At 53.7% G+C, this 26,719-nt stretch overlaps 1 protein-coding gene across 1 annotated transcript; it reads left to right on the top strand.

The window, feature by feature from the left end:
* The first annotated feature begins 2,391 nt into the window (after nt 1-2,391).
* Nucleotides 2,392-26,016, top strand: LINGO3 (leucine rich repeat and Ig domain containing 3). Its single transcript, XM_026076508.1, has 2 exons — nt 2,392-2,468; nt 24,165-26,016. The coding sequence occupies exon 2, from the start codon at nt 24,199-24,201 to the stop codon at nt 26,014-26,016; it is 1,818 nt and encodes a 605-aa protein (XP_025932293.1). The 5' UTR covers nt 2,392-2,468; nt 24,165-24,198.
* The last annotated feature ends 703 nt before the right edge of the window (nt 26,017-26,719 follow it).

Below are 26,719 nucleotides of genomic sequence, written 5' to 3' on the forward strand. Positions count from 1 at the left end.
ATTCAGCAAAGCACAAGCTTAATTTTATGCATATGTGTCCATGCCATTGACTGCAAAAAGGTAATCCTGGGGGAGGATGCAGTAAACTGTTGAGTCTATAAGTGGCAATATTGTGGTATTGCAGCAGAGGGACAGCTGGAAAACATGGGTGTTTGCCCTCCCAGGGAACAGTCAGGGTCCTCCAGGCAGAGGCAGGCGAGAAGAAGGTTTTCTGGTGCGAGAAGTGAGCTGGGATTATTTGCAAGTGCTATCTCATCCCGCGGCACTCGCCGTCTAAGTCAGGTTCATCCTGGGTAGCTCTGCAGGGATTGTTTAAGACAGCAGCGTGGCCAACTTGCCTTGCCGGCATCCTTTAGCCAGAGGTCGGGAAGTGCCACCTCAGACTCCCTGCCCTGCCCCAATGATATTTCCGCCCCCGGCTGCCTGGTTTTGGCAAGGGAACAGGTCCCTCAGGCAGTGGTGCGAGCCCAGCCCACGGAGGGGAGAAGGTGGATGTCACGACTCCCGGAGAATATTGCAGTCTGCGGCAGCGCTGATTAGGGGGTGCGGACCAGCTGCCACCTCCGGCTCATTGTTTTGGGAGAAAGTGCTTGAGTGAGATGTGCGAGAGACAGTTTTCAGGTGGGTAGCGGAGCTGTGACGTGAAGACAGGCGGTGGGAACAGGCTGTGCTGCAATACCTTGTGCTGGGGGAGGAAACTGGTTGCCTTCACCCTGCTCCCAGCTGCGCAGGAGCTCCTGGCACTGCAGGAGCTGGCATCTGCTGGCCTTCGCTTAAAGAGCTCCCGCGTTGCAAATCCCCCTGCCGGAGCACAAGCCACGGCAGGGAAAAGTGCGTGAACCCCCTGAAAAGGGGTGGCCAGGCGAGGGGAGACCTTGCAAGGTATACACACAGGGCAGGCATAGCCAGGGACTCCTGTCCCCACAGCTGGGCTCTGACCAACACTTTCTGCCTTAGCGCTCGTGCTGAGCGTAAGCCAGCCTGAATTTAGAGGAAACCCTCTGTCTTTTGCCCTGTGGGTAGCAATGCCTTTCTGGAACGATGCTAGGTTGGCTGGACCRCTGTGAACTCGGTCGTTTCTTCAGGGACCGGATGGACCCCAGAAGGTGATCTCTTGTCCTTCCTTACGTGATGTCCTGATGGAGCCAAGGCTCCCGGGAGAGGCCAGGGCAGCTGCAGGAGGATGCATTGCCCACGCAGGAAGATGCCACCATACTGRGGTCCAGGTCTTGGCTCCCCAGGCTCAGCAGGGATGCCTCCCGTTAGTGCTAACGGGGTTTGAACCACGTGCTCCTGGGTCTGACTGCCGCTTCAGAGCTGGGTCTTCGTTTCTCCGTCATTCTGCTGCAAATCCCTGGGGAAAGCTTCTTTGGCTAAGGCTCCTCAAGCCTTCTCTTAGCAGGGAATTAACCTCCCCAGTTGCTTCTGCCCTTGGGCAGTCTGTTGCAGATGGGATGGGGCAGATACAGGGGAGAGAGATGGGTTGGCGCCCAAGCACAGGTGCCTCCAGCCCTGCACGTTGGAGCAAGGTTGTCACTTCCTCAGCTTCAGTTCACCACATGAAAGGTCAGAGCAGCTCCTGATCTGTAATATCTCTGTGCAGGTGTAGCCTGAACAGGACCTTAGGTCTGGGACCATTTATTTTCTATTCACCAGCATAAGCTGGATTCCCCGGCCAAAAAAAGGGTGCAATTAAAATTCCCTCTCTTTGTTGCAGGCAAATTAAGCTTTAGTCTGATCCAGAGAGTTCAAAACGCTTGAGCAAAGCTGCAGCAAAAACATTTGCTTGAACATTCGTGTCCTGCAGCCTTTGTGCCTGCCATCAGGGCTGGAAACGCTTCTCTTGAATCCCGGGAAATACCCACTGGCTCCCCTTGGCAGGGACGCAGGATGAGGGGGGCGGTTGAGCCAACAGCACTTTTGCTTGCAAAGTCTGGATTGAATCCAAACGCCGGCTGAGACAAACCCCCGAGTGAGAGGACTCCTGAAAAGCTGTCGGGAGGCATCTGCCGTGTAGGTGCTACGTCCTGCTGAAATCCCCACACGTGATTCCCAGCCAGCGTTGCTGCACGTTCCTTTGCTCCACCCCAGAGCCGGCTGCCTTTGGTGCTGGACTCGGGCACTGTCCTGTGTGTAAGGGGATCCTTCAGGGTGCAAAGTGTTATATAATTAGGAGACTCGCGGCGTTCGGATCACACGTCAGGCTGGAGCAAGGCTAAGGCCGCTTCCTCTCGCTGGGACATTGCCTGTCTGTGGCTGTGCACTGTGACCTTGGGCCCAGGGGCATTTTTTCAGGATATCTGTGCTGGACCCTGTGGTCTGTAAAGGTAATTTACAGTCTTCTCCTTGTGCTGTTTTGTCCAGAGGAGCCGCAGCTGGCTGTGCCGAACGCTTTGCCATTTAAACCTCCCCAGCCTCGAATGCCACAGCAGAGCCAAATGCCGATGCGGAGCCGGACCTGCAGAACGGTGAGTGGTCGCCGGGGCTCAGAGCGAGGCGCCAAGGTGGGGGCTTGCCCTCCTCCTGCCCACGTTGGGTGGCTTTGCAGGAGCCAGAGGGGGCGAACCGAGCCTCCTTACTGGCAGTAAAGCCCAGCAGAGGAGCACAGGGGACACGGGGGATGAGCACAGGAGAGGGAGTTTGGGCACTGTTTGGCAGACAAAATCCTGTGCATCCATGCCCTGTCCTGCAGAGCAGGAAGAACGGAGAGCGTCTGCGGGCATGGCAGTAAACCTGCCCCTTCAGCTGCCGCGCTGGTCATCTTGGAGAGGACGGTAGCCCTCAGGGCAGGCTGAGATCAAGAAGCAGGGAGGCAAATGCCTCTCCAGCTCCCCTCAAGCACAGAAGTTGAAAAGAGCCATGTGCAAAAAGCCTCTCAGTTCAGGATCAGTGCGTGTTCTGCGTTTGGTCCTCTAACGAGCTGGGGTGAAACCCAGCGTCTCAGGAGCCTTTGATGCTGGGATGCTTGAAATCCAGCTCATTTCTAGCTCATTACCATCTCTACTTTGTGGTATTAGCTCCCTCCTCTCCCCCCGCCCTCCTCTTTGCAGCTTTAAGCTCTCAGTACTGCTAAGTCTGGGGCCATGAGCTTTATTCGACGTAACGGCTGAGAAATCTCTTGCCGTTGCCATGTCCCCAAATTGTGCAAGAAGTAACTCAAGTGATGATTCGATGCTAAGCTCGGGGCTGTTACAGATGTTCAGCTCTGGTAATCACTTTGAGGTTGCTGGACAGACAGGAGCAGGGACCCCAGCTTTAATCGCCCCAGGAGGACGTTCACACAGCATCAGAGGAGGGTTCGCTCCAAAGAGTGGTAGTACTCTGGCTGGAGCTGAGCTGTGCAAACAGGTTTTGCAGAGGCGGACAGGGATTTGGGAGTCCGGCAGCTCAGCCCACGTAGTTCTGGGAAAGGGCAGGAGTGAAGGCAGAGTTCTGGAGGCTTTGCCCTTTCTGTGTTGTCAAGATGCCAGGCTGGGAGTTAAATGATACAGTCCCACGGGGCAGAGCCGTGCCTGAGCCCAGCAAGGGATGGTGGCCTGGCTCGGCATGGCTCCTGGCATGCAGCCGCCGAGAGCAAGGTGACAACCTGCAGCCTCGTGTTGAGCGTTTACACCCGGGTGCTGCATCCGGCAGCAGCTGATATCCGTGAAAGGTCTGAGATGCAATTGCTGCCGGGCCGCAGAAYGGGGCAAACAAGTCCACCTGGCCTTGGGCGCCGCTCTAGACACAGGCAATGGGCTTGGAGAGCTGTAATCTGGCTACCAACCGTGTTCATGCCGCAGCTCTGAGCATCCCTGCTCACCCGGGCTCTGCCCTTCCTCCGTCTCCCAAATCCAGCCCTGCCTCCTTGCCACGGAGGTTTCTGCCTTCTGGGAGCCTCTTTGGGGCTGCATATAGGAAGGGAAATGCTCTTCTGATCCCACAGCCACAGCTGATGCCCTGAAGCTGTGGATTTGGTGCCTGATGCAGGCATGTCTTGCTCCAAATATTACTTCGCGCTGAAGTTTCCAGTCCTGAGGAAATGTCGGTTTGGCACAGCTGAAGTCCTGCAGGGGCTGAGAGGCTGAAACCTGAGCAGCTTTCCGCGCTCTGGGAACGGGCTGGGGAGCCAACACGCTCGGAGCATGGCTGGGTGCAGCTCCGGATCCTGCTGTTTTGCATCTTACACTGCTTTCTTCCCAGTTCCTCCAGACATGGATGCAGGTTCGGGGATGCTGGTAGGTGCCTTGCAGAGGTTTTGCTGCCTGGATATGGCGGATTTGGGATCTGCTCTCCGTAGCACTCAGTACTGCAAAGACATCTCCAGTCCCCCTCCCCTCTCAGTGACTCATTAAAGCAGAGGTAGTTTGGTCTCACTCCTGCCTGGCAGGATGAGGGTATATAATGCAATGATGTCAAGCACTATTTCACCCTGTAATGGCATTTGGCTTTCTTTGCTGGCTGCTCCCATGATCATAATTGGAATGGGAATAAAATTTTAGATGCAACAGCTGTAGACAGGTCTTAAAAAATGCATTCAGCCCTGGATTGATGCTGATTGGAGCTGAAAGGCATAGAGAAAGCCGTCTCAGGAAGGCTGTCACTCCACTTGCCCCTTACCTGGGATTACTGCTTGAGGCAGGTTTTTCCAGGAGACTGGAGGCGTGAGATCTCTGGCATTCACCCCTCTATGCCCCTCTTCTCCAAGAGGTTTGGTCTCGGAGCTACAAGCTTGTTAGCCTGCGGAAAGCAAAGCGGTCCTGCTGGGAAAGGGCCGTTTCCCATCCACAGCTACCTCTCTCGCACTTTCCTCAGAACGGACATCTGTCCATCAGTCTGGCCTGTCAGTCTGTTCATCCTACCTACGAATCCAGCCGTCTGGTCAAATTAAACCCTCCAGAATGATGTGTCTCTCTCCTGACCAGAGCTCCTCAGCAGTGCCTGGCTGTCAGCAGCGTGCAAGGAGCAAGAGCCTGCCTTTTCCCTGATCCTCTGTCAGCGCTGCAGGGCCCCCTTCCCTCTCACCTCCCGTTCCCTCCTCACCCTTGCACCCGCTGTTTCCAGCAGCCAATCTCCAAGCAGTGGGGCTGGTGGGAAGGAGGCTGGCTGCTCCCCGGGTAGCTGAGCTCGCCGACATGCTGAGCACCCTGGCACCCCACTGCCCATGAGCGACAGCTCCCTGTGGGACTGCGCACTTGGGAACAGGATCCTTCCTTAGGGTCAAGTTTGGAAGCAGCTGTCGTTTGAGCCTCTGGGGAGGCCAGATCCACTGCAGGGACTGCCTTGCTGTCCTCAATTTGCGCAGCACCTTGCACCGCAGGGCTATGGTGCTTCAGATRAGGAATTAGCAGTAGACTTTGCCATCAAGGATCCAGTGCAGGCAGCTAGATTAGAGGCATCAATCGTGTTGAGATGCTGAGTTTAATGAACTAACGAGGATGACCAGATCTAACTAGGAGTGAAATGCTGGACCAGGTGGACAAAGGAGGTCATTTGCTGGGGCAAAGCCTGTGGGGAAGCAACTTCTACTCAGGCTGCTGCAAAATCCACAACTGAAGTCACAGGGAGGGAGTTGCCTGGACGCTGCTGGCCAGACCCAGGCCTGGCTCTCGTTTCTCCTGCTGGGATGAACCCAGGACCTGTCTGGTTCAGGCCAGGAAGGCGAGAGTGAATTTGTGTGCCAGACCGAGTTCTCTGCACGCCCCCGAGCAGTGTCATTAATCAGCTTTCTGAAAGGTGGATAATTACAGCGTATGCTTTTCTGTTATGATTATTAATCATCCTGCTCCTGTATTTCATTTATTATGGAACTGCCTGCAGCGCACTCCCCGGGTGATAGGAGTGAAGGCACAGGGACCCCTCTCCAGGCAAGCGTGTGACAATGTGGCACGTTCATCCTGCTATTTGGAGCTGGGTGCCATTTCAGGTGATGTTTCTGTGGGAAATAGATGCTCAAAGAATGGGGGGGGGGGGGGTGTCCTAGCACAGCCTGCGGTCAGCCAGGGATGGGGCAGCCTGGGGATGTCCTGCTTTGCCAGGGTCTGCTGTGTTCTGTCCATCCCATTCCACATGGCTCTGGCCAAGCATGGCACGCTGGGGAAAGCTGGGCCATTTCCCCAGGCACAGCTGTGTTTGGTAGGCRCCTGGCTTTGGTAGGTGCCCCATCAGGGACCATCTGCAGCAGTCTCCCATCGTGGGAGCAATTCCCTCCATGCAGAAGTGGCCTAGGGAGGCTGGCAGAAGCCTTACTCAGGAGACTGAATGGAGCTGAGATACCAATGTGTGGGCCCAAAATGGAGAGGGAGAGTAAGAGGAGGGCTGAGCTGTTTGGAGAAGAGAGTCAATGCCAATCAAAGCTGTCTGGAGACCCCTACCAGATGATGAGAGGGAGATAAGTGACAAGCAAGTAGAGAGACCTCACTTTCAAGAAGACAGGGAAGGGAAGTGGCTGCAGAAGAAGGAGCATATTTCCCCTCTTTGATTTACTGATCTTTATTTGTGTCTCTGTGGCGGCAGGAGCTGGTGCCAGGAGCATATCCCTATTTTCCAAGACACGATGCTCGTAGCCAGGATACGTGCATGCCTGACCGTCGTGTCTGCGCTTGCCAGGGTTGTTATGGGTTTGTGTTTTGTAAATCTCTCAGCAACATTGTGGAGGGGGGCTGTAAAAAATGACAGATGCTAGGAGGATGTTTCCTGGGGGGTTAGGATTCCCCATCCCCGCTCCCGGTGCTGGGCCAGGTCATGCTATATAAGGGCAGTAGGGCTGTGGCAGTGTGAGGAGGGAAGAAATGTGAGTGTGGCCAAACCTTGGGGCCCTAATTCTGTGCAGATGGGGCAGCAGGAGGTAGAGCTGGGTGAATCACAGAGCTGCTGAGGCTGTAATTTGCAAATTGATGGAAGAGATGGAAGGTGAAAGTTTTACAGATGGAGTCTCCTAGACTCCGGCTGCCCTCTGAACTTATTCCTGGACCTTCACAGCATTTGGTTTCCTCTTCCAGCTTGATGGGTGCTCATGGACAAGGATACCAAGGCGATACCAAGGATAGCCAAGGGGGATATGGCCAGCAGACAGTACTTGTGACAGAAAGCTAAGGGTATAAGTTTTTGGCAAACTATCCAGGAAGAGCCCCATCATACAATACCAGGATCCAACCTGAAATGGTAACTGTGCATGTGGGAGACCGTCTCAAGGGGAGTACCTTTGCTTTCCGCTCTGCCAAGGCCAGCATGGGCATCATTTTGGTTGGCTTTGGCTGTGGGACCCAGCTGCATCTTTTAATCTTCTGTGTATTTGCAAAAAGAAAATTTTGAACCCTGCTTGTGCAATTAAAACTTCCACTACCTAAAACCAAGTTCAATTTGAATGTTTTCTGATACATGCTAGCAGAATAGCTTCCTTGCAACAAGACATTTTGGGGGCCAGTTGAAGGCAGAGGGTCAAAGTCAGCAATACCATAGTTCCAGTGTGGTCCCACAGTTACTGAAGTTGTTCAGATTCAGGTCAGGTTTGCTCTCAGCAAACATTTCACAATAACAGTTCAGATTTAGTTCCAGATGGAGAAAAAGGTGGTTTAGTCTAACTCCTTGGGTTGAAATCTGAATATAGACCCCCACCTTTTCTGCTCCCCATTCCCCAGCAGTCATTTTAGAGGAGTTATTCACCTTGGTAAAGAAATAAAGATGCTCATGGAATATTAACTACCTCCCCAAAGTCCCTGTTGCCTATCAATAGGTTCTGTGCTTCATTCTCTAGTACATGCGTTGACCTTTTTGAAATGTTGTAAGTTGTGGTCGTATCTAAATGTCTTCTCTCATGGGAGCATCTTGTGGAGATAGAGATTCAGACATAATGTCTATCAAGAAGAAAAGCAGATTGCAGCCAATCTGTGGCTGCCTGTGCAGTATTGCCTCGTCCACGTGCTCAAGAATCATGAGGTTGTCTCTAAAAATAAGCAGTAACTTCTTTTGAGTTGCCTCCTTGGTGTCTTAGCTCATTAGGGAATCCTTGTTTCTGGGTTTTCTCAGCAGTTGTGAGGGCTGGAAGTTTCCATGTGAAAGGGAAGTGGAGTGTCCTGTGTGGTCATGGCTGTTGAGGACATCGGGCATGGGTTTTGCTAGGTAGAAAGTGTAAAACCTGGCTCCGTTGAAGGCTTGTGCAATCTTGCTGCTCTAGCATCCTCTTGGCTGGCCCCTAGACCTCAGGCTGTTGAGCAGGAGGAAAGTCATAAGATGTTGCAGCTGTCAGTCACCAAAATAACTCACTCCTATATAAGGTTTTCATGTTTTTTAAACAGTCCCTTAAGTCATGCTTAGGGGCATTTTTTGCAGTGATCCAGGAGGTGCATGCCTCTTCATACAGTCATCTCTGATTTCATGCTTTCTCTCCCTATTTCTGTAAGTTGTCAATAAAATGTGCCTCTATTTGAGCAGTTTCAAGTGGGTTGTGATCCCATTGGTTTGGGACAGGCAAGTCTCGCATGTTCAGTAAGAGTATCCAGAACATAAGTTCTCTGCCAGCCAGCAATGAGCTGCTGAGCTGTTTCTCATGTTGAGAAGCAGCATGTAATCATGGCTAGGGCGTTCACCCGCCTGGTGTACTGGTAAACTCCAGCCACAACCCCATTTTTGGGGCATTCACCAGGCTATTCTGCTGAGCTGCAGCCTTTTAGGAACAGGCTGGTGCATGTGTGAACCAAATTGTTGGAGCACTTCCTGATGATGTGTAGCAGGCACTTAGGAGAACCTGTAATACAGAGCTCATCTGAGACCTTCAATGACTGCCACTGAGGAGGGATTAAGAAATGATTTGGAGTTTGCTCTAAGGGTTGCCAGGTGATCATGGCCTGGGAGGGTGAAGGCAAGCAGGAGAGGGAAGGTAGCCAGGTGGGGTGGGCAGCTCTTTTAAATCTTATGGAAGCTTTTGCCCAAATGAATCTCCCAGCCAGATAAGATGGCAGAGAGAAGTGAGAAAGGAGAAGGAAGAAGTGTCAAGGAAGACAGGAGCTGTAGGTACAGTGTAACTGAAGGAGGTGTGAAGCCATCTGACCCTACTGCCACAGCAGTCGCATTGTCCTCAGATGCTGTACACCTGTGTAATGATTTTCCTCCAAGAATCACAAAGGTTTTCATATGCTCTTATCAGATATGTTAGCAGGAATTTCCTTGCGAAGGTAGGCAGTGATGTTAGCTCTGTTTGGCTTCTGTGGAAACCGAGGTGGTGCCTCCACTGGGCAAGTCCAGGGGAGAATCCAGGAGCTCAAGGCAGGAGCCTCTGGCTCTCTTCAGCTGCAGCATAGGTGGGCAAATCCCCAAGTGAAGAAAGATTTGAAAGAGCCCCTCAAAAGGGTGTTCATCTCAGGTCTCACCTGTACAAGTCAGCTCTGGGTCACCAAGTTGCGTACCTCAGCAGTGCTGGGGCAGGAGGCACTCGAAACACATGGACGTGTAGGTGCCACGTGACAGACGCACATCAAGAGAAATGGATGGGAAGGGCTCCGGGGCCTGGCCAAAAGGGCTCCTCCGGCCCGCAGGCTGCCTCTTCTGCCGGCCAGCATGCTCCCTTCTCCCTGGGGCCTCTCGCATTTGGGCACATGGGTGTCAGCATGTGCAAGGCTGTCTGTCAAGCAGCAGCCATGGCCTCCCTCATGAGGAGGGCAGGGGCATGCAGTTCTTGAGGCTACCCCTTAGCCCATCGTGGCCATTTGTGCCTCTCTGCTTTGGTTTTCCCCTTTTGCTCTTTCAGACCTTCCCTTCATCATCCCACCTGCTCAAGCTCTCTTTTTATTTTGCAGGCAAACATAACCTGCAAACAAAATGACCTAGAAAAAACAATTTCTGGATGCACAGAGAGTGGCAGAGACAGGAGAATTTGTTTCCCAGCCAGATTCTGATGGGATTAGGAATAATTCTCTGTTAGATAATTCTCCATTAGATTTGGTGATTGATTTTCTTTCTTTCTACCCCCGGTGCTCTCCCTCTCTCTGCTTCAGCTGGATTATTCTCACGCTTGGTTTGCTAATTGCCTGATCACTATAGTCTCGTCGGAGCAACATACGGGGAAAATCACTGACCTCCTTTGACCTCTGGGTTTTCTGTTTCTTTGTTTATGTCTCAGCTCTGATTTAATCTCCTCCACTCCCCAGCATAAGCTGTATTGTTTCTGCTGCCCTAATCAGGTGGAGAAATCTGTTCCTACTCGGAGCTCTGCCAGTCACGTAGCGAAGAAAGGAAAAATGTCAGGTAGTCGGAGCAGGAGAGGTGGCCTCGTCTACGTGGTGAGAATGAGGTGCATTTAGACAGGGCAGCAGCGAACATTTGCAAACAGGCTGCAGGAGTCCGGGAGGCTCAGTTTAACASTCAGCAGTCACATCACAAGCAGTAGATAGATTATTGTCCATAGCTGTGCATGTTGTCTCCTACCTCGGTCTGTCATCAGTGTTAGGAGACTGCACGTGGATTCCTAGGGCGCTTAATTAAGAACAGAGCATGACCAGGAAACTGTAGACAGTGCATGAAGACATGTAGAAAGTGCATGGAAAATTCACATTTTTTTCTAGTGCTGCAATACAGTATCTTATTAAAAAAAATGTTCAGTGAATTTGTGTTAGGCTGTCTGTGCTGGGGGGGGCAGATGTTGGTGTGAATTATCAGTGTTACACTGGCATTAGATAGGAGCTAGGACATAGGGTAAAACAGGGGAGAGAAGCAGAAGCTTCCTTTAGAAGCGAGTAGGGTGCTGCTGAGTGCTGGAAAACTATGGCTGGAGTTTATCTGGTGCAGTCCGTACCCACCATGCTCGAGGCTCTTGTGCTACACACATGCAGTGAGATGGTGTTGCTAACATACTGGTTTGGTTTCTGGCCATGGAGGCAGTATTACAGCCAGTGGAGAGGTATTTGCCAGGCCCTTGGGAAGATGAAACTCCTTCTCCATAGGGTGGGAAAAGTTGTGAGGGGTTTGGAGTAGAGGCTTGAAGGCAGGCTGAGACCTTGGACCAGGTCCAGGGTTTCCTTGGGACACTGCAGCAGGTTGCGGACTGACAGCAGCGTGCCATGCAGTGCGGTGCATGAGGCAGTTGCAAACTTTAGTGTCCCTGCAAAGTTGAGGCCTGTTTTCGGGGTGCTAATGGCTATGTGGAAAGCAGGGCCCCCTCTGCTGCAGTGGTGAGGAAGGAAGAAGGAGCTGGATTTGGGAAGCTAATAGGAAGGGAGGGACTACAGGGGTGGGTGGGGAGAAGCAGGACACTTCCCCAGCATCCTGCTCCCCTGCGTCTACACCAAAGTCCAGTCTGAGTTTAAACCCTTCCACAGCAAGGAGCTGGCATCCCAGAAAGCAGAGAGCAGAGCTCTTTGTGGTAGCAGAGAAAGGGAGCAGAAGTTTGCAGGAGGTGTAGGGTTACCCGCTGCCTTTCGCACAGGAGCCTCGGCACCGCACAACAAAGCAGCTCAGAAGGGGCACTCCCAAGAGCAGTAGCAAAACCTTCTAATCCCTCTATCAAAGCATGCCGTGTTCCCCTCTCGCAGCAGGTTTAATCTGGGCACAGAGAACTTCAGTAGGAACATGAGGTGCCTTGTTAATCCTTCCCCACGTGCATCTTCCCCTTGGGTGCAGAGCTATGGACTTGTGCCAGAGCCTCTTTGAACGTGTGGCTCTGCTCCACGCTCAGCGCTGAACAGGAGCAGAGAAGTCGTGCCTGGCCAGGGATGAAGCGAAAAGAGGTGCAACATGACATGCATATATTGCCTCTGGGCTTCCTGGTGGCACTTCTGAAGCTGGGGAAGGCTCACGTGGCTGCCCCCTTCAGCTCCCCAACTCAGGGCTGAGCTGTTCCTCTATCCCAATGTTTTTTCCCCTGCCAGTTTAATCCTGGGCTCTTGGGAAGTCACATGCTTGTTGGGTACAAGTATTTCTCTGGCAGGTAGGCTGCTCCTCTGATGCCCTTGAATAAAGGGGGAGTTTGGGGGCAGGAGATAAGTGTATTGGAGGTTGTTGTGTCTTGGCTCCTTCTGGCTTGTCTCTGCTGCCTTATTAATGGAGATTTGGGGGATGCTGGCAGGCTCTTTAATTGCTCTCTACATGCTCTCTTCCCCTTGGAGCTTGCTGTGAGAAGAGAGGAGCAATTCTGCACAGGGCCCAGGGAGAAACAGGCCTCTAGGTGAGTCCTTTCCCTGTAAGGTGATCTGGAAAAAAGACATCCAGTATCATCAACCACCCTGTAAGCCTGCACATCTCAAGGATCCCTTTACCGCTGTTGCTGTGCCAAGTATGGGCATTAGTTGTCCTCTCCCTTGTCAGTGATTGTGCTGATTATTGGAGCCAGGATGCCCCCCATGACCAGAGCACTAGGGCTTCCCCAGGGCTGTGCGGTTCAGCATTTGTCTCATGATCATCGTGAGCTGTGAGCAGCTGCCCTACACCGTCGGCAGTCCGGCTGCGCTGCACTCTGCTGCGGTCGGCACGAGGTGTGCAGGTGCCTGGGGAGGCATCCGTCCCCGCTGTCCATCTGGGCAGGGCTCCATCTGTCCTGCTGTAATGCCTGGGATTTCCCATGTGCTTCCCTCCCCGGATTTGCTAATCCCATTCACTTTGCAGAAGCAGAGGTGCTCCCCTGACCTGGAATCAGTCACATTCACATTAATATCTTGGTGTGATAAAGCCTCCTGCCATAACATCTGCTTTATCGCAGCCTGCGGGCATGCTTTAGCCTTCACCATTCACCCCTTTAAAGGGAACCTGCAGCGAAGACTTCAAACCACAGGACAGAAACGTCGCCTGGGGGAAAACTCCCAGCATGTTTCAGTTTGCAGTGTTTCATCTGAGCCCCTTCTGAAGAAGAGCCTCTGGGCTGGTTGCAGATGGGCCTCAAGCTCGTGGACTCCCTACAGTGTGCAGCACTGCCACGTCTCCGCACGGCCAAGGGCAGAGCCAGGCAGCTAAGGGCATGGTCTGGCCCTACAGCCCCCAAAACCTGGCAGGCCTGGCCCTTGCAGCCCTACAGGCCTAGCCCCGATGCCCGCAGCTCCACAGCTGCAGCCCCACAGCCCTGGCCCCCACAGCCCCGGCCCCACAGCCCTGGCCCCACAACCCCACAGGCCCCCACAGCCCCAGCACCGCAGGCCTGATCCCTGCAGGCCTGGCCTCATGGCCCCACAGCCCTGGCCCCCACAGCCCCACAACAACCAGGCCCCATGGCCCCAGCCCCACAGCCTTGGCCCCACAGCCCCCACAGGCTGGTCCCTGCAGCCCCACGGCTCTGGCCGGCCACCCCCGCCCAGCCCTGCTGGTTGCTAGGCAACACGGGAGGCTCGGCCATGGCCCAGCCTGGCCTGGCCTGCTGCGACAGGGTTTCCACACAGCGCCTCTCGCCCCCTCTTCGCCTCCTCCTCCGCTCCCCTTTTCCCTCTCTTCAGGGAGAAATGCGTGCGATAAAGGAGGCACTTTGCTCGGGCAGAGCTCAGTGGTGTCTGGGGGCAGCGGGGGCGCTGCAGCCCCACGGTGCCTCCACCACCCGGCCCACTCGTGGGGCTTTTCCAAGCTCAGTATGGCCCCAAACCCCTTGTTTTTTTCTGAGATGAGCCAACCCGCTTAAATACAGCATCAGGAGCCACCGGTTTATTTCTGGGTGGTGGCAGGAGAAAGCCCCGAGCCACCAAACAGCACGGTCGCCTTTGGTCCTCGCTTTAATACTCCCAGCAAAGCTGTTAGCGTTGGGCGATCTCTATAATAATTAATGCTCCACCGCGTCTCTGAAGGGACGAGAGACAGCAAGCAAAGCCATTCGTGGCCTCAGCTGGGGGAAAAAAAAACAATTCAAATCCCCGGCTTCACATTTGGGCTCAGAAATTTGCTCCGTCAGTTCAGAAAAATGGCCTGAAGCCCCCCACAGGCTCACGGGTGCCTGCCGGTGCTGCAGGGTTTAATCCTGCCGGCCCCTGTCAGGGGTAGCAAGAGCTGAGCAAGAAGGAGACATCCCAGAAACACYGGCTTTTCTCCCTTTACATCCCGAAAACTATATTCGGGGTCTTTTGGTCTTGCTCCTCATTGCCTGGCTTAGTTGAGGGCACGGGGGGTTCTGGCGGGGAGGGAAGGACGTGGCTGGGGCTGCGGGGCTGCCCGACGGCGCTGGCATTATGTTGTGTGGGGTTGTACTTTGCTCCTGCGCTTTGTCACGTTGTGAATTATCGAGCGGTTGTTCATGGTGCCTCTTGCGCCAAGTTTGCTGTGATATTTGTGACTTTCTTTCCGAGCGAGGCTTCCCATCCTGGACAACTTGCAGCGTGAACGAGATGAGAAACGCAGAAGGAGCGGGGGCAGGCGAGGGGAAGAAGTGTGGAGGGATTTGGGGAAGTGCGGAGTGACGGCAGAGACCACAGCCGTCTCCGTATCTGCAGACAGCAGCCGGGATCATTCCTGATCTCTCAAAACAGAGAACTGAGGGCCAAAGGAGGCTTCCCACAGGCTTCCGGAGATGCTCAGGAGCATGTTGCCTCGTGCCTTCCTCAGCTAGCAATGCCACCAGGATGCTAGGGAGGGACCTGCTTGCTGTGGGCTTTTGAAGCTCCTAGGTCGCATCCTTGCAAGGTCTGAAAGGGCATAAACACCAGCTAAATTATGAATAAACCCTCCTCACTCCATAGCAGCTAAGGTAAAGCTCTCTTCTTCTACAGAGAACAGAGTAAAGCAAAGTTGGGCAGGGAAGGGGAATTAAGGACTTGGCCAATGTAGCTGGGAGAGATGAAAAGAGGTAATGTTACCCTACCAAAGTGAGAGGCTGGTCAGCTTTTAAAACCTCAGAGCTACCAGTCCCTACGTGCAAAGATCCCAGCACACAACCTAATCACCACCTCTTCACATGGCCAGATCCCATCTCAGGCCATGTGCAGAGCAAACGGTTACAGCAGCACCAGAACAACCCATGCGATTCCCCTCCAGGCATCCCAGCAAATTGCTGTCCTTGGGGAAATGGGACCAGATGAACTGGCAGAAGAAACATTTTGGCTTTGAGATGGAAGCCTTTGAAGTGGAGCTTTTTGGCGATGTGCAGCCAGAGTATGTTCCAACCCACAGCAGGTCCCCAAAGAGGCCGTATTTATGTGCAGATTGTGCCTCTACCGAAGCCTTTACCACAACAGATGGAAATGGGAACATGAAGGGCCTCTCTAGTCCTCTCCTGCCTGGGGGCAAACAGAGGGATTATTCTGCAGCAAATGAGGCAATGAAGACCAGGAAGGAGAGTTTCCAAGCAAGCCTCAGTGTGCTTCTGTGCATGCAGAAAGTAGACATTCAGTGGCACATCCCAGCCCCGGGCATATTACAGCCGAGCTATAGGAAGAGCTGCAGACAACACACCACACGAGACACCAGCCTTTGCTTTCTGCTGTCTAAAAGAAGCAGCAACCATCAGTCCTTAAATGTTCAGACCCCTGTTGATTGATGACCTAAGATCTAAGATGCTCTTTTTGTAGCATCTGTCCTTGTGGGTTGGGAGGAGAAGCAGAAAGGAACCAAATTCTGGACTGGAGCTTTGGCAGAGGGCTGGTGATCTTGGCTGACTTTCTGGTACCGAGCTGCTCTGTCCCTTGGAGGTTTGGCTAAGGGCTTGCTTGGAGACCTGAGCAAAGTTTCATGTGCAGTGCTCAACCTAGGAAGCAGAGGTTGGAGTCATGTCTCAGCCTGGCACGTGGCTGCGGGTATTCTTGGCATTTGTGTTCAGCACACCCATCCTCCGCTCAAAGCCTGTGCCAGCAGCTATGAATGGTTTGAGTCCCAAATGAGCCATCAAGCCTGCTTAATGCAACCATATTCACATTCTTGTTAATCAAGATCTTGTCTAGTTGATACTCTGGGACTAGGAAACGCGTAGAGCTTGTGCTGACAGATGAGTCCGGCACTGTCCCATTAACATTCTCGGCAAGCTATAAACGGGCCACAGCCAGGGGAAATATCCTTCCCCTCGTCACTTAGGCAGGGAATGACTCATTTTACTCGGCCTCTCCATCCGTCTCGGAAACCCAGCCAAAAACACAGCACTCAGGATGATTGGGAATTCTCATTTGGGGTGATAGTATTGTACAAGGGTGTTCATCACAATCCCAGGACATGCATAGAAGAGACTGCCATCTGTAYGGCTGCTGCTGGGGTGGCAGTGCAGCATTTATATTGCTGTCTTATCTGCAAACGAGCTGGCACAGAAAACTAGCACAGGCTGGGAATAGCAACCACAAAGTGAGGGCAGCTGTGGTGAGGCAGCTGGGACATCTCACTACCAGGGTAGGGGCTTGCTGCGGACTCTGAGCCCGACAGCAGTAAGTGGGCATCTCATCACCTGCCTGGGGAGGGTGTAGGGGGTGTTTTCAGGAGTGTTTGGCTCTCAGTTGATGTAGGTATTCATGTGATCCCTGTAAGTGCCTTTTCCTGTCCCTTGCTAAGTTTGGAAAGTGCTGTCACTAGCAAGATGGCACTGCCACCCCCGTATCATCTGTTCATTGGGGTGTTTATATTATCACCCCATTATTCTCCTCTGCAGCATCGGTGTTTTGGGGATGAGCCTTTCCAAAGCGCCTGGTGGTCTAAGCATTGCTTTCTGTCCCCCTGTTTGCTCCCTTCCTACACGGAGATTTCTCGATCCTCCTCTGGGGTCCCTCCATTACACAAGGACTTTATTGAACCCATTATGGGCGCCTCTAAACATGGTATCCCTGGGAAAGCTTTAGCAGCTTGCCATATCAACAGCCTTGGTTTAGAGCACATAACCTCCTCTTTGGGTGCCCCTAACTTCCTGAAGCAGATTCCTGAGAAGGAGAAATATACGTGTGCTTTGTCTTAAACAAAGGAAGTGTGGGTTTTTTAAAGAAAGTCTAAGCAGGACTGTTTTGAATTCTGCGAGGAGATGGAAGAATAAAACAAGACATTGCTTTTACAGAAGTATTTGTACTTGCATGATGTCAAAAAAGGAGAACCTAGAAATGTCAAACTTGGCTTATTTTCTGGCCTTTATTCAGAAAAGGAGAGAAATCAAAGTTGAGGAGAAGCAGCTCTTGGAGGAGTTAGGAGTGCTGAATATTTACCACTGAAGTATCAGTCATTTAAAGTGGGGGAAACCTTGCCATCCCTTTTTATTTAAAGTGGTGGTGTGAGAGAGCAGAAACACACCCGCAGAACTGGTTGGCTGTCTGTTAAGGTAACTGAGCATTTGAGAGTCAGGAAATATGAGACTGAAGGTTTCTCCTGCATGCTAACCTGTGCGTCTCAGGAAATATTGTGCTGTYGGTGGCTGGGACACAACGGAGCTGATGGCAATATGTCATGGCTTGGAAGGGAGGGGGACTGCTCTCCAAGGTGAACCTTCAGGTGTCCTTGGGGCACAGAAGTTAAATGGCCAAATGCAGTTCCCTCCCCTTCCCTGTCTATCAAATCTGTGGCCTCCAGTATGCAGTGGGACCATGTCTGCACTGTGCTAGAAACCCTGAGCCTTGGAGTTTCCTGGCTCAATTCCTCATCCCTGCATGCAGCGGGCGTGTTATTTTTAAAAATAAATTAAATGCAAAGAAGAGCCTCTATCTAGGCCTTCAAATAGAGTCTTAATTGGCGTTGCTCCCCAGAGACCAGGCAAGCCCTGGAGAATGCCATAATATCAGAGTAATGAGCTATTAATAAATCACGCTGCTCTCYTCCACTCGGATCTGCTCGTGCCAGATGGGATCTGCTTGGAGCCCCCRGTTGCCACTTCAGGGTTAAGGGACCTGGCGTCTCTGCAGCTGGAAACAGCCTTGGGGGTCAGGTGTTGTTATGCCGCTTCTGGATGTCCTCATCTGAATGGGCAAGATGGGTGCCCAGGCAGTGCACCTGGTAATCACCCACCGTGGGCTTTGGTGAGGCCATCGGGGCAGTGCCCTGCTCTCCCAGGTGCTCACGGGACAGGGCTTCGGGACAGCACAGGCTGCGGTGCCTGGCTAGGTCCTCTGCTGTGGTTTCTGGAGGTGGAAGGACAGCGCAGGAGCTTCAGCTCCCACTCACCTTGCTGCCTTTAACCAGGTAAAATAACCCAAGCACGTTCATACCTTTGTTTAGAGGATCAGGTGGCCAAAGTAGTAACCAAAAGTGGAGTACAGTTACGGAGGGCTCATTTATTATGAACGCAACAGAGGAATTAACAGATAGCTGGCACGCTAATCCGCTCTCCCATCTGGGGTCAGGTCCAGTGGGTGCAGGGCACGGCCAGGCTTTGCAGACCGCGGTCGCCCCCAAACCACCAGCCTGGGACGGGCAGCAGTGTCTGGCCCCCGCGTTCAAGCACGGGCTATGTTTCTAGGTTTGCTGGTTCTTTTCTTGGTGTCTGCGTGCATCCTTCCCGTGCAGCTTAGTGAAGGTGGAAGGAGCTCATTTCTAAGTGCATTAGTGGCTATTAGGAAAGGAGAAGAGCCTTTTAAACCGAGTAGATTAAGTTGGAAATGCATAGCTGTAAAGCTGTCTTGAGTTCCTAAGGCTGGCAGTGAGGCAAAGCCAGTCTCGAAATGGCTCTTGACACAGTTGAGAGCAGGCTCCCGTGAGACAGCATCTAGSAAAAGCCACTCCAGACCCAAGTCATGCACTGCCCCCATCCCCTCTCCAGTGCCCGGGCATCATGTGAAGCCCATGGGGCAGCCCGTGTCATCAGACATGCAGCAAAGCATCTCGTCAGGTGCAGCGAGTCAGCCCTGAGCAGTCCTATGGCAGTGGTGGTAGAGTGCCGCATGCGCAGGGGTTGCGCAGTTGGAGAGGAGAGAGGAAGAGCTGCGTGAGGCTGTTTGCATTGCTCTGTTCCTGGTTGGGTGTCCCACCATGGCGCCAGAAAAGCCCCAGGAACCTGCTGCTGTGAAATGTCACCTACCAGCGGTGCATCACGGCAGCAGCAGTGGGCTCTCCGATCCCAGCCGGTCAGCCCCCGGCAGGGAAACCTGCTTCAACATCCAACCTGGCTATTAATCCTTTCCTTGCCACCTGCAGCTGTGTGAAAAATCATAATGCTTTCCCCCTCTGTTTGATTCATTTAAAGAGAAAGGGAAATGYGGCAAAATTAAGACATATAAAAAAATCTTTAAAAGATAATCTCCTGTGGCTTCTAAATTGCACTGGGCAATGGTTTTATTGCCAGACAATTGCTCAGCTTGGATAATAGGATCAGGGCTGGAAATTAGCCACTGAGATTGCATCCTTCCCCTCAACGCATACACAAAGAGGGCTGTAAATGTCCCTGCACCTGTACCCCCCCGAGGACGTTCCCTTTATCGGCCAGCCCCCTTGGGAGGAGAAAGTGTAACGTTCTGACCAAGGTGCTGGTGGGCATTTGAGCACCAGGGAGCTGGTGGGGTGGGTGCTGGGTGCTGGCTCAGAGGTGCTGGAGCTCAGGGGTTCGTCTGAGGCGTCGCATCCCGTGAGCGGCGGTGTGAGTGTGGGCACCATGAACTCAGTTTCCCCAGCTGTAGAAAGGGTGCTCAAGAAAGGTAGGGGAGCATAGGCAGAGCCCTCCTAGCCTGCACTGCCTGTCGTGGCAGAGCCAGTTGCTGCTGAGTCTCGGCTCAGATGCCATAGGGCACTGTACCTCCTGGACCCAAGTGTGGTGGGAGAGGGAAGATAACAGGGGGCTTTTGTATTGTAATGAACACCCTGGTCCGTGCACCTGCTGGAGATGTTTCTCCAAGGCTCAGGAGCTCAGGAAAGGGCCTGAATAAAGCCAAGTGTCTGTCATACATCTGCCAACCCCATGGCAGATAAGTATGTCCAAGCAAGGAGCCCACAGGGAGCTGGTAGAGGTGTGAGGTGTTTTAGAGAYGCTCTGCCTGGGGGAGCGTGGTCGCTCCTGGAGCTGCTCTGCAGCATTTCAGTGGAGGGGACAAAGAGCCAAGGCCTTCGCCAGGCATCCAGGGAGCTCACTGGCCAAATGGCGCAGGATGACTCCAGGAGTGGGATGTAATTACCTGTTCTGGAGCTCGGCCAGGCGAGCATGGCAAGCGCCAAGAAGCACCGGCCAAAGAAAGCCAGCTCGAGGTTTGGGAGAGGCACCGGCCCTCCACTCCCCATGCAGCCATTCTCCGTGGCTTCACTAGTGAAGGGGCAGGATGGGAACACGCTGCCTGCCCAGGAGGGGACCCAGGGCTGGGAGATGGCCCTGGCCCCTGACAGCTCCCCGCCAAGAGCCACAGTCTCTCTTGTATAGCTCCTGGTAGTGAAGAGATCTGAGGAGCAGTRGCTCCTTCTTTCTCCCTCCATTACCCTTTAAACCAAGCACAAAACCTCTTTAAATCCTGCCTTTTGAACTTTCAGAGACTGCCACTGAGCTTGGATGGGATCAGAGGGAGGGCAACACGCGGTGTGGGGAGCAAAGACAGGTGGCAGTGCCATGGTGGGCTCAAACACGAGAAACCAAGGCAATCCTAGCACGAATTATGGCGCCCATGGACGTCATGACATCTTGACTCCATCCTGTGCCACCTGCCTGGTGGGTGATTGATGCCCCACACCATGTCAGGCTTGGACACAACTGCATTTTGGGAGCTGCACAAGCCCAGAGGGAGAAGAAGGGGCAGAGGACACATGGGAGAGCATGCCAGAGGGCTCTTCATGCATAGGCTTGGCCAAAAAATTACTGAACTGAGAGGCAAAACTGCCCCAGGGACACAGTTTGGATTTCACAGGAGCCAGCATGAGCTCAGCTCTCTTGCCGGTATTGCACACCAGTTTGTCCCAGTGCTGTCACCAGTTCTTCCCAGTGCTGTGGGAGATGGGATCAGCTTCCGCATCAGTGTGCTGGGCTTCCCACCACCTCCGGGGAGCTGGTTGATGCTCTTCCTGTTCAAGCCTTTGCTCTGGGCAGCAGTGCAGGGYGCAGGAGCACCAACCTTCACCCACCCAAGGAGAGCCAGGCAAAGAAAAGATTTTTGTAGCAACTGCGTGAGAAATCAGAAAATGTCCCTCCCATTGTGCTGAGTGAGTCTGGCCTCTCTTTTCTCCCCCACAGGATTTTGCAACAGCTTTTAATAGGAAAGAATGGCACTGCTGTTGGACTGGATATTGAAAATGTGAATAATAGAGAAGGCAGGCAGAGGGAAAGAGTTAGTAAATGGAAGGTGTCAGCAGCTAGTTTCATGTCACTTTTGATAAAACTGTCTATAAAACTGCTTTAAATTGCCTTAAAAAAATCTACACCGGTAGAAAAGTCAACAAGCAGGGTTTTTTTCCAACCTCCCTTTCATTCTAAAAATATCAACTCCAATCACCCGAGATAGCAGCTTTCACCAGGACTGAAAGCCAGAGCCAACTAGCTGCATCCCACCGACCTCTCCGGGGGCGGCTGAGCTCCAGCATTGCTCACAATCAGCCTGAGAGCCGCTCGATGGGATTAAAGGCAGGGAAGAGGTTAAATCCCTGGTAGCTTGTGCCGAGCCGGAGGAGCTGCTGTCCTTTGGCTGCTGCCGCTACGAGGTGCCCCGGGCCGAGGTCCAAGGCTGTGGGAATGGAGATGTCCGGGAGACAGACGGACTCTGCTGCAAGAGGTAGTGCTGGTGCAGCGAGAGCAGGAGGAGCGCAGAGGCCCGTAGATAAATATTGCAGATATAGGCAGCAGATAGGGAGCGAGCTGTTGTTGCCTCGCGCTGATAAGACGCACAGACAAAGAGACACATTAGCAAGGAGGTGCAAAGCAAATGTGTCCCAGCGAGGGGGAGGAGGAGGCGGCCGGGGAGGAGGAGGTGGCCACGTGTGCAAAGGGAGCTGCCGCGGTGGGTTGGGTTGGCCCAGTGATGGATGGAGACCCTTTTCCAGCACCAGATGAGGTGGTGGGAACGGAGGCATCACGCCCCAAGCACATCAGTGAAGGGGGTGAGGAACATACCCAGACCCAAGCTGAGCCATTTGCACCCTGTCTGTCCCCTGTACGTGGCTGCAGGAGTGTCCCTGTCTTGCTACAGCCTCAGGGTCATTTCAGGGCTGCCCCAACCTCTGCTCCTGCAGCACCATTCTTGGGTCCGGAGCAGGCGCTCCTGCCATTTCCAGTCCTTGGAACGTTCTCCGCATGGTCAGCAAATCCTACTCCCAGCGTGGCATTTTCGCTTCTCATTACCATCCTCTGATTCATATAACAATTGATTCATGCCCTGCCATTTTCTCTTCTTGTTAAAATCTGTGTCGCTGTGGGAAGGAGGGGGCCGGAGGGGCCCACGCTGGCTCTCCCCTGCGGGAACAGCAGGAGGGGAGGAAAACCGGAGAGAAATAGCTCTGCCCAGAGGCACAGTCCTGGAATGAAAATGCTGCAAGAAAGGCAATGAGGAGCCGTATTTCTGTTGGGGGCCAAAGCAAGAGCTGCTGAAGCTCTTTGGATTATATGAAAGCTCGACCCCAGCCTAAACTGGTGGCATTAGTAAGCGGTGTGAAAAAAAATGAGACTTCCTGACCTCAGGTCCTGCTCCCACTGCCTCATCGCCCGGCTCCCGGGCAGCCGGACCCAGGAGTCTCGGGAACGGGCACGGATGCGGCTAGGTTTGCTTTGTCCAGACCAGGTGGACGCGTGGCACTAGTGGCAGATGGGCTGAGAGCTCAAAGGCCTCCACAGTGCCAGAACTGTAGAAAAAGGTAGGTAATGAGTGGTTCCCCAGTAGCATCCAGACTCCCTAAATACCTTTTTAAATCTGTGCCTAAGTCATTCTTGGAAAAGGGACAGAGAGCTCTCATTCATTCAGGTGTTTTGGGGTATTTTCTGTATTTTTCACCTCTCAGAGCTGGGCTGAGACCTGTCAAGCTTGTGCCATATCCAAAATACATAGCTAAGGCTAACCATGGGTCTGGCTCTGCTCTCAGTAAACCCCAGGTAGCAGCATAACCTCACCAGCCCCAGATACACCATCACCCTGCAGAGGTGAAGACAGCCACCTCCCTCTTTGTGCCTCAGTTTCCCCTCTTGCAAAATAAGGGAGATGTTAGCCCTCGGGCTGTGCCAGACCTGCCAGCCCCGGCCACATGTGGCATGTCCCTGGTGGCAGGGAGATGGGCAGGAGAGAGGCTGCCTGCTCTCATGCCAGGACCGCCATCGGCCAGCACGCTCTGGAGAAACCTGGCCCTGCCTGGCCACCATCGGATGCACTGAGTTATGGTCAGAGGGTTTGCGGGAGAAGGCAGTGCACCACAGCTCCTGACAGGGCTTTGGGGCACCGGGCAGGTTGGGGGAAGAAGGGAAAAGAGAGTGGGGAAGGGGAAAGCAGAGAAAAGGGAAACTGGTGGGAAAGTGCTAATCCCTCCAAAATGAGGGCAGCGGTTGCTAAGCCATAAGGATGGTGCATTATGATTCAGAAGGTCGATATTAATCCATAATCTATGAAGACTGTGTCTGCAGTCTGCAGACTTCTTAATCTCACTCTGCCAAGGGTGGCTCCAAGTTGCCAGGGCCGGGAGGACCACCCCATACGTGTGGCTGGGAGCATCCCCCGTCCTGCAGGACTTTGTGTCAGCAGGACAGACTGCGCCTGGAGGAAAGGCTATAGGACCATGGCAGGGAAGTATTTGTGCTACCAGCTGAGACGCTTTTGTGGCCACCATGGGGTGCAAAGGAGGATGTGGTGTCTAGGCTGTATCACAAGTTTGCAGGGTCTCAGGCTGCTTCTCTTTGCTCCTAAGCTGTCCTCAGGTCTCTGGCTTTTACACACTAATGCTTGGTCCGGGGCAGCTGGGGGGGGATGCTAACACCATTTTTTGCTTGTGCAGCGATACTGGACGGTTTGGGTGCCCTGTTATCCCAGGATGCTCTCATGAGTATGCACCCCCCCTTCATGCACACGGTCTCCTATGCTTGCACATGCACATGTGCAAATGCTGCCTTCCGCCCACCAAAAACGTCACAGATGCAACCACCTCCGTCCGCAGGCTCTGGGGACACCTCATCAGCTAGAGCGCAGATCGCGTTGCTTAGCCGAGCGCTGGCCCTGTTTAGCTCCGTGAGAGCAGCACTTTCCTGGAGGAATGGGCACCGTCGGTGGCGGCAGAGCTGGTGTGAGTTGCGGGGGGCAGAGGCTGAGATGTGAGTCTCCTGTCTTGTATCCGCTTGCAAATCTCTGCTCTTGCTTCTGCCTCAGCTTCCCTGTTTTCAAAATGGTACACGCTGTTTGTGAGGCATATTTAGCCCATTTGCTAATGCCACATTTCTCTCTTCCTTCCAGGTGCATGGGAGAATGGTAGTGAGCCCATGAGACCATGCTCTACACAATGACATGTTGGCTCCCAGTCCTGGTCCTCCACCTGATCCTCCTGAGAACTGCCCTGGTCGCAGCCTGCCCAGCCCGCTGTGAGTGCGCTCCTCAGATTAAGTCAGTGGTGTGCCATCGCAAGCGGCTCACCTCCATCCCCGAGGGCATCCCCACCGAGACCAAGATCCTGGAGCTCAACAAGAACCGCATCCGCTGCCTGAACCCAGGCGACCTCTCCCCGTACCCCTTGCTGGAGGAGCTCGATTTCAGCGAGAACATCATCACCAATGTGGAGCCGGGCGCCTTCAGCAACCTGTTCAACCTGCAGACCTTGCGGTTGCGAGGGAACCAGCTCAAGCTGATCCCCCCAGGAGTCTTCACCAAGCTGACCAACCTCACCCTCCTGGACATTAGCGAGAACAAAATTGTCATCCTGCTGGACTACATGTTCCAGGACCTGCGAAACCTGAAGAGCCTGGAGGTAGGTGATAACGACTTGGTGTACATCTCCCAGCGGGCCTTCTCCGGGCTGCTCGGCCTGGAGCAGCTGACCATCGAGAAATGCAACCTGACCTCCCTCTCGGCAGAGTCACTGTCCTACCTCCAGAACCTGGAGGTGCTCCGGCTCCGGCACCTCAGCATCTCCACGCTGGAGGACCAGAACTTCAAGAAGCTCTACAACCTCCTGCAGCTGGAGATTGACAACTGGCCACTGCTGGAAGACATCTCCCCCACCAGCTTCCAGGGTCTGAACCTCACCTCGCTCTCCATCACCTACACCAACATCACAGCCGTGCCCACAGCTGCCTTGAGGAACCTGGTGTACCTCAGATACCTGAACTTGTCCTACAACCCCATTAGCACTGTGCTGAAGGGCTCCTTTAAAGACCTAATCCGGCTCCAGGAACTCCACATTGTGGGTGCTCTCTTGGTCTCTGTGGAGCCACAGGCTTTCTCCGGCCTGAGACAAATCCGGCTCCTCAATCTCTCCAGCAACTTCCTCTCCACACTGGAGGAGAGCACCTTCCACTCTGTCAACACCCTGGAGACGCTGCGTGTGGACAAGAACCCCCTGGCTTGTGACTGCCGCCTCCTCTGGATCCTACAGCGACGGAAGACACTCAACTTCGACGGGCAGCAGCCCATGTGCTCCTCACCACCCGAGATACAGGGCAATGCCCTGCGCGACTTCCCGGACTCCATACTCTTTGAGTACTTCACCTGCCAAAAGCCCAAAATAAGGGACCGGAAGCTGCAACACATCACGGTCCGGGAAGGACAGTCCGTCTCCTTCCTCTGCCGGGCGGATGGGGAGCCAGACCCCTCCATCATGTGGGTCTCCCCCCAGCACCGCATGATCACCACCAGAAGCATGGGGCGGGCAATCGTGCTGCCAGGGGGTACGCTGGAGATCCGATTCGCCCAGGTCCAAGACAGTGGCACGTACATTTGCATTGCCAGCAACGCAGGTGGCAACGACACCTACTTTGCTACCCTGACGGTCAAGGGGCACCCGGCCGATGGCTCCCTGTATGCAAACCGGACTTTGTACCTCAGCGAGTTCAACGACACCTACCACAATGACACACAAGTCTTCTTAAAGTTTACACTGGACCTCAAGACCATCTTGGTCTCCACGGCCATGGGCTGCATCACCTTCCTCGGGGTGGTGCTCTTCTGCTTCCTGCTCCTCTTTGTGTGGAGCCGGGGCCGGGGGCAGCACAAGAACAACTTCTCCGTGGAGTACTCCTTCCGTAAAGTGGATGGCCCCACAACCACCACGGGCCAAGGAGGAGCCAGGAAGTTCAACATGAAGATGATCTGAGCCTTTCCCAAGGAGAACCATTCTCTGCTGCCTGTCCCCAAACATGGCCAGTGCGGGCTGGGGGCGGGGTGGGGAGGATTGGCTTTGGAGCATCCATTCTTTGTTTTCCAGTGACATCCTTGTCCCCTCCGGCAGGCTCTCAGTGGGACCTAGCTCTGCTGGGACGTTGGCTGAGGATCACCATGAGGGCCCTGCAGCAGCTGGGAGACGTGCCGAAGGCTCCTCACAGGCAGGACCGAGCAAGAACTGCACTGCACATACCTCGGGGTCAGGGACACCCTGCCAAAACCCCTGGCTGCCCTCCCACAGGGCAGAAGTAGCTTGAAGGTGGTCACGGCTTGAGGGCTTGGGGGAGGAGGGGTCCCCAATGTAGCTAATGTTCTTGCGTATCAACTATGCATTTCTCAAGTGATGAGGTGAACAGCATTTGGGCCTGGGAAAAACCTGTTTCTTTTTTTCCCCTTTTCCTTTTTTTTTTTTAGAGAGACTCTGGAAAATTTCATGGTGGTTGTTTATGATTCTTCTTTTTTTCTTTCCTCCTCCAAAAATTTTTATAATGAATTTCCAAGAGAAAAGTCTTCCGGTGCAACGCAGGACTGGGTTGTTGGGGGAGGCTGCTCCAACACAGGTACCCCAGCTCTCCCCGACCCCCCTCAGCAAAGCCGGACCCCYCCCAGGGCATGGCTGTGCCTTGAAAGCTTGT

The sequence above is a fragment of the Apteryx rowi genome, unplaced genomic scaffold (genome assembly GCF_003343035.1).
Source record: "Apteryx rowi isolate R43461 unplaced genomic scaffold, aptRow1 scaffold_433, whole genome shotgun sequence".
NCBI lineage: Eukaryota > Metazoa > Chordata > Aves > Apterygiformes > Apterygidae > Apteryx > Apteryx rowi.

Coding starts and splice junctions, on each gene's coding strand:
- LINGO3 (XM_026076508.1), top strand. CDS start 24,199: ATGCTCTACACAATGACATGTTGGCTCCCAGTCCTGGTCCTCCACCTG.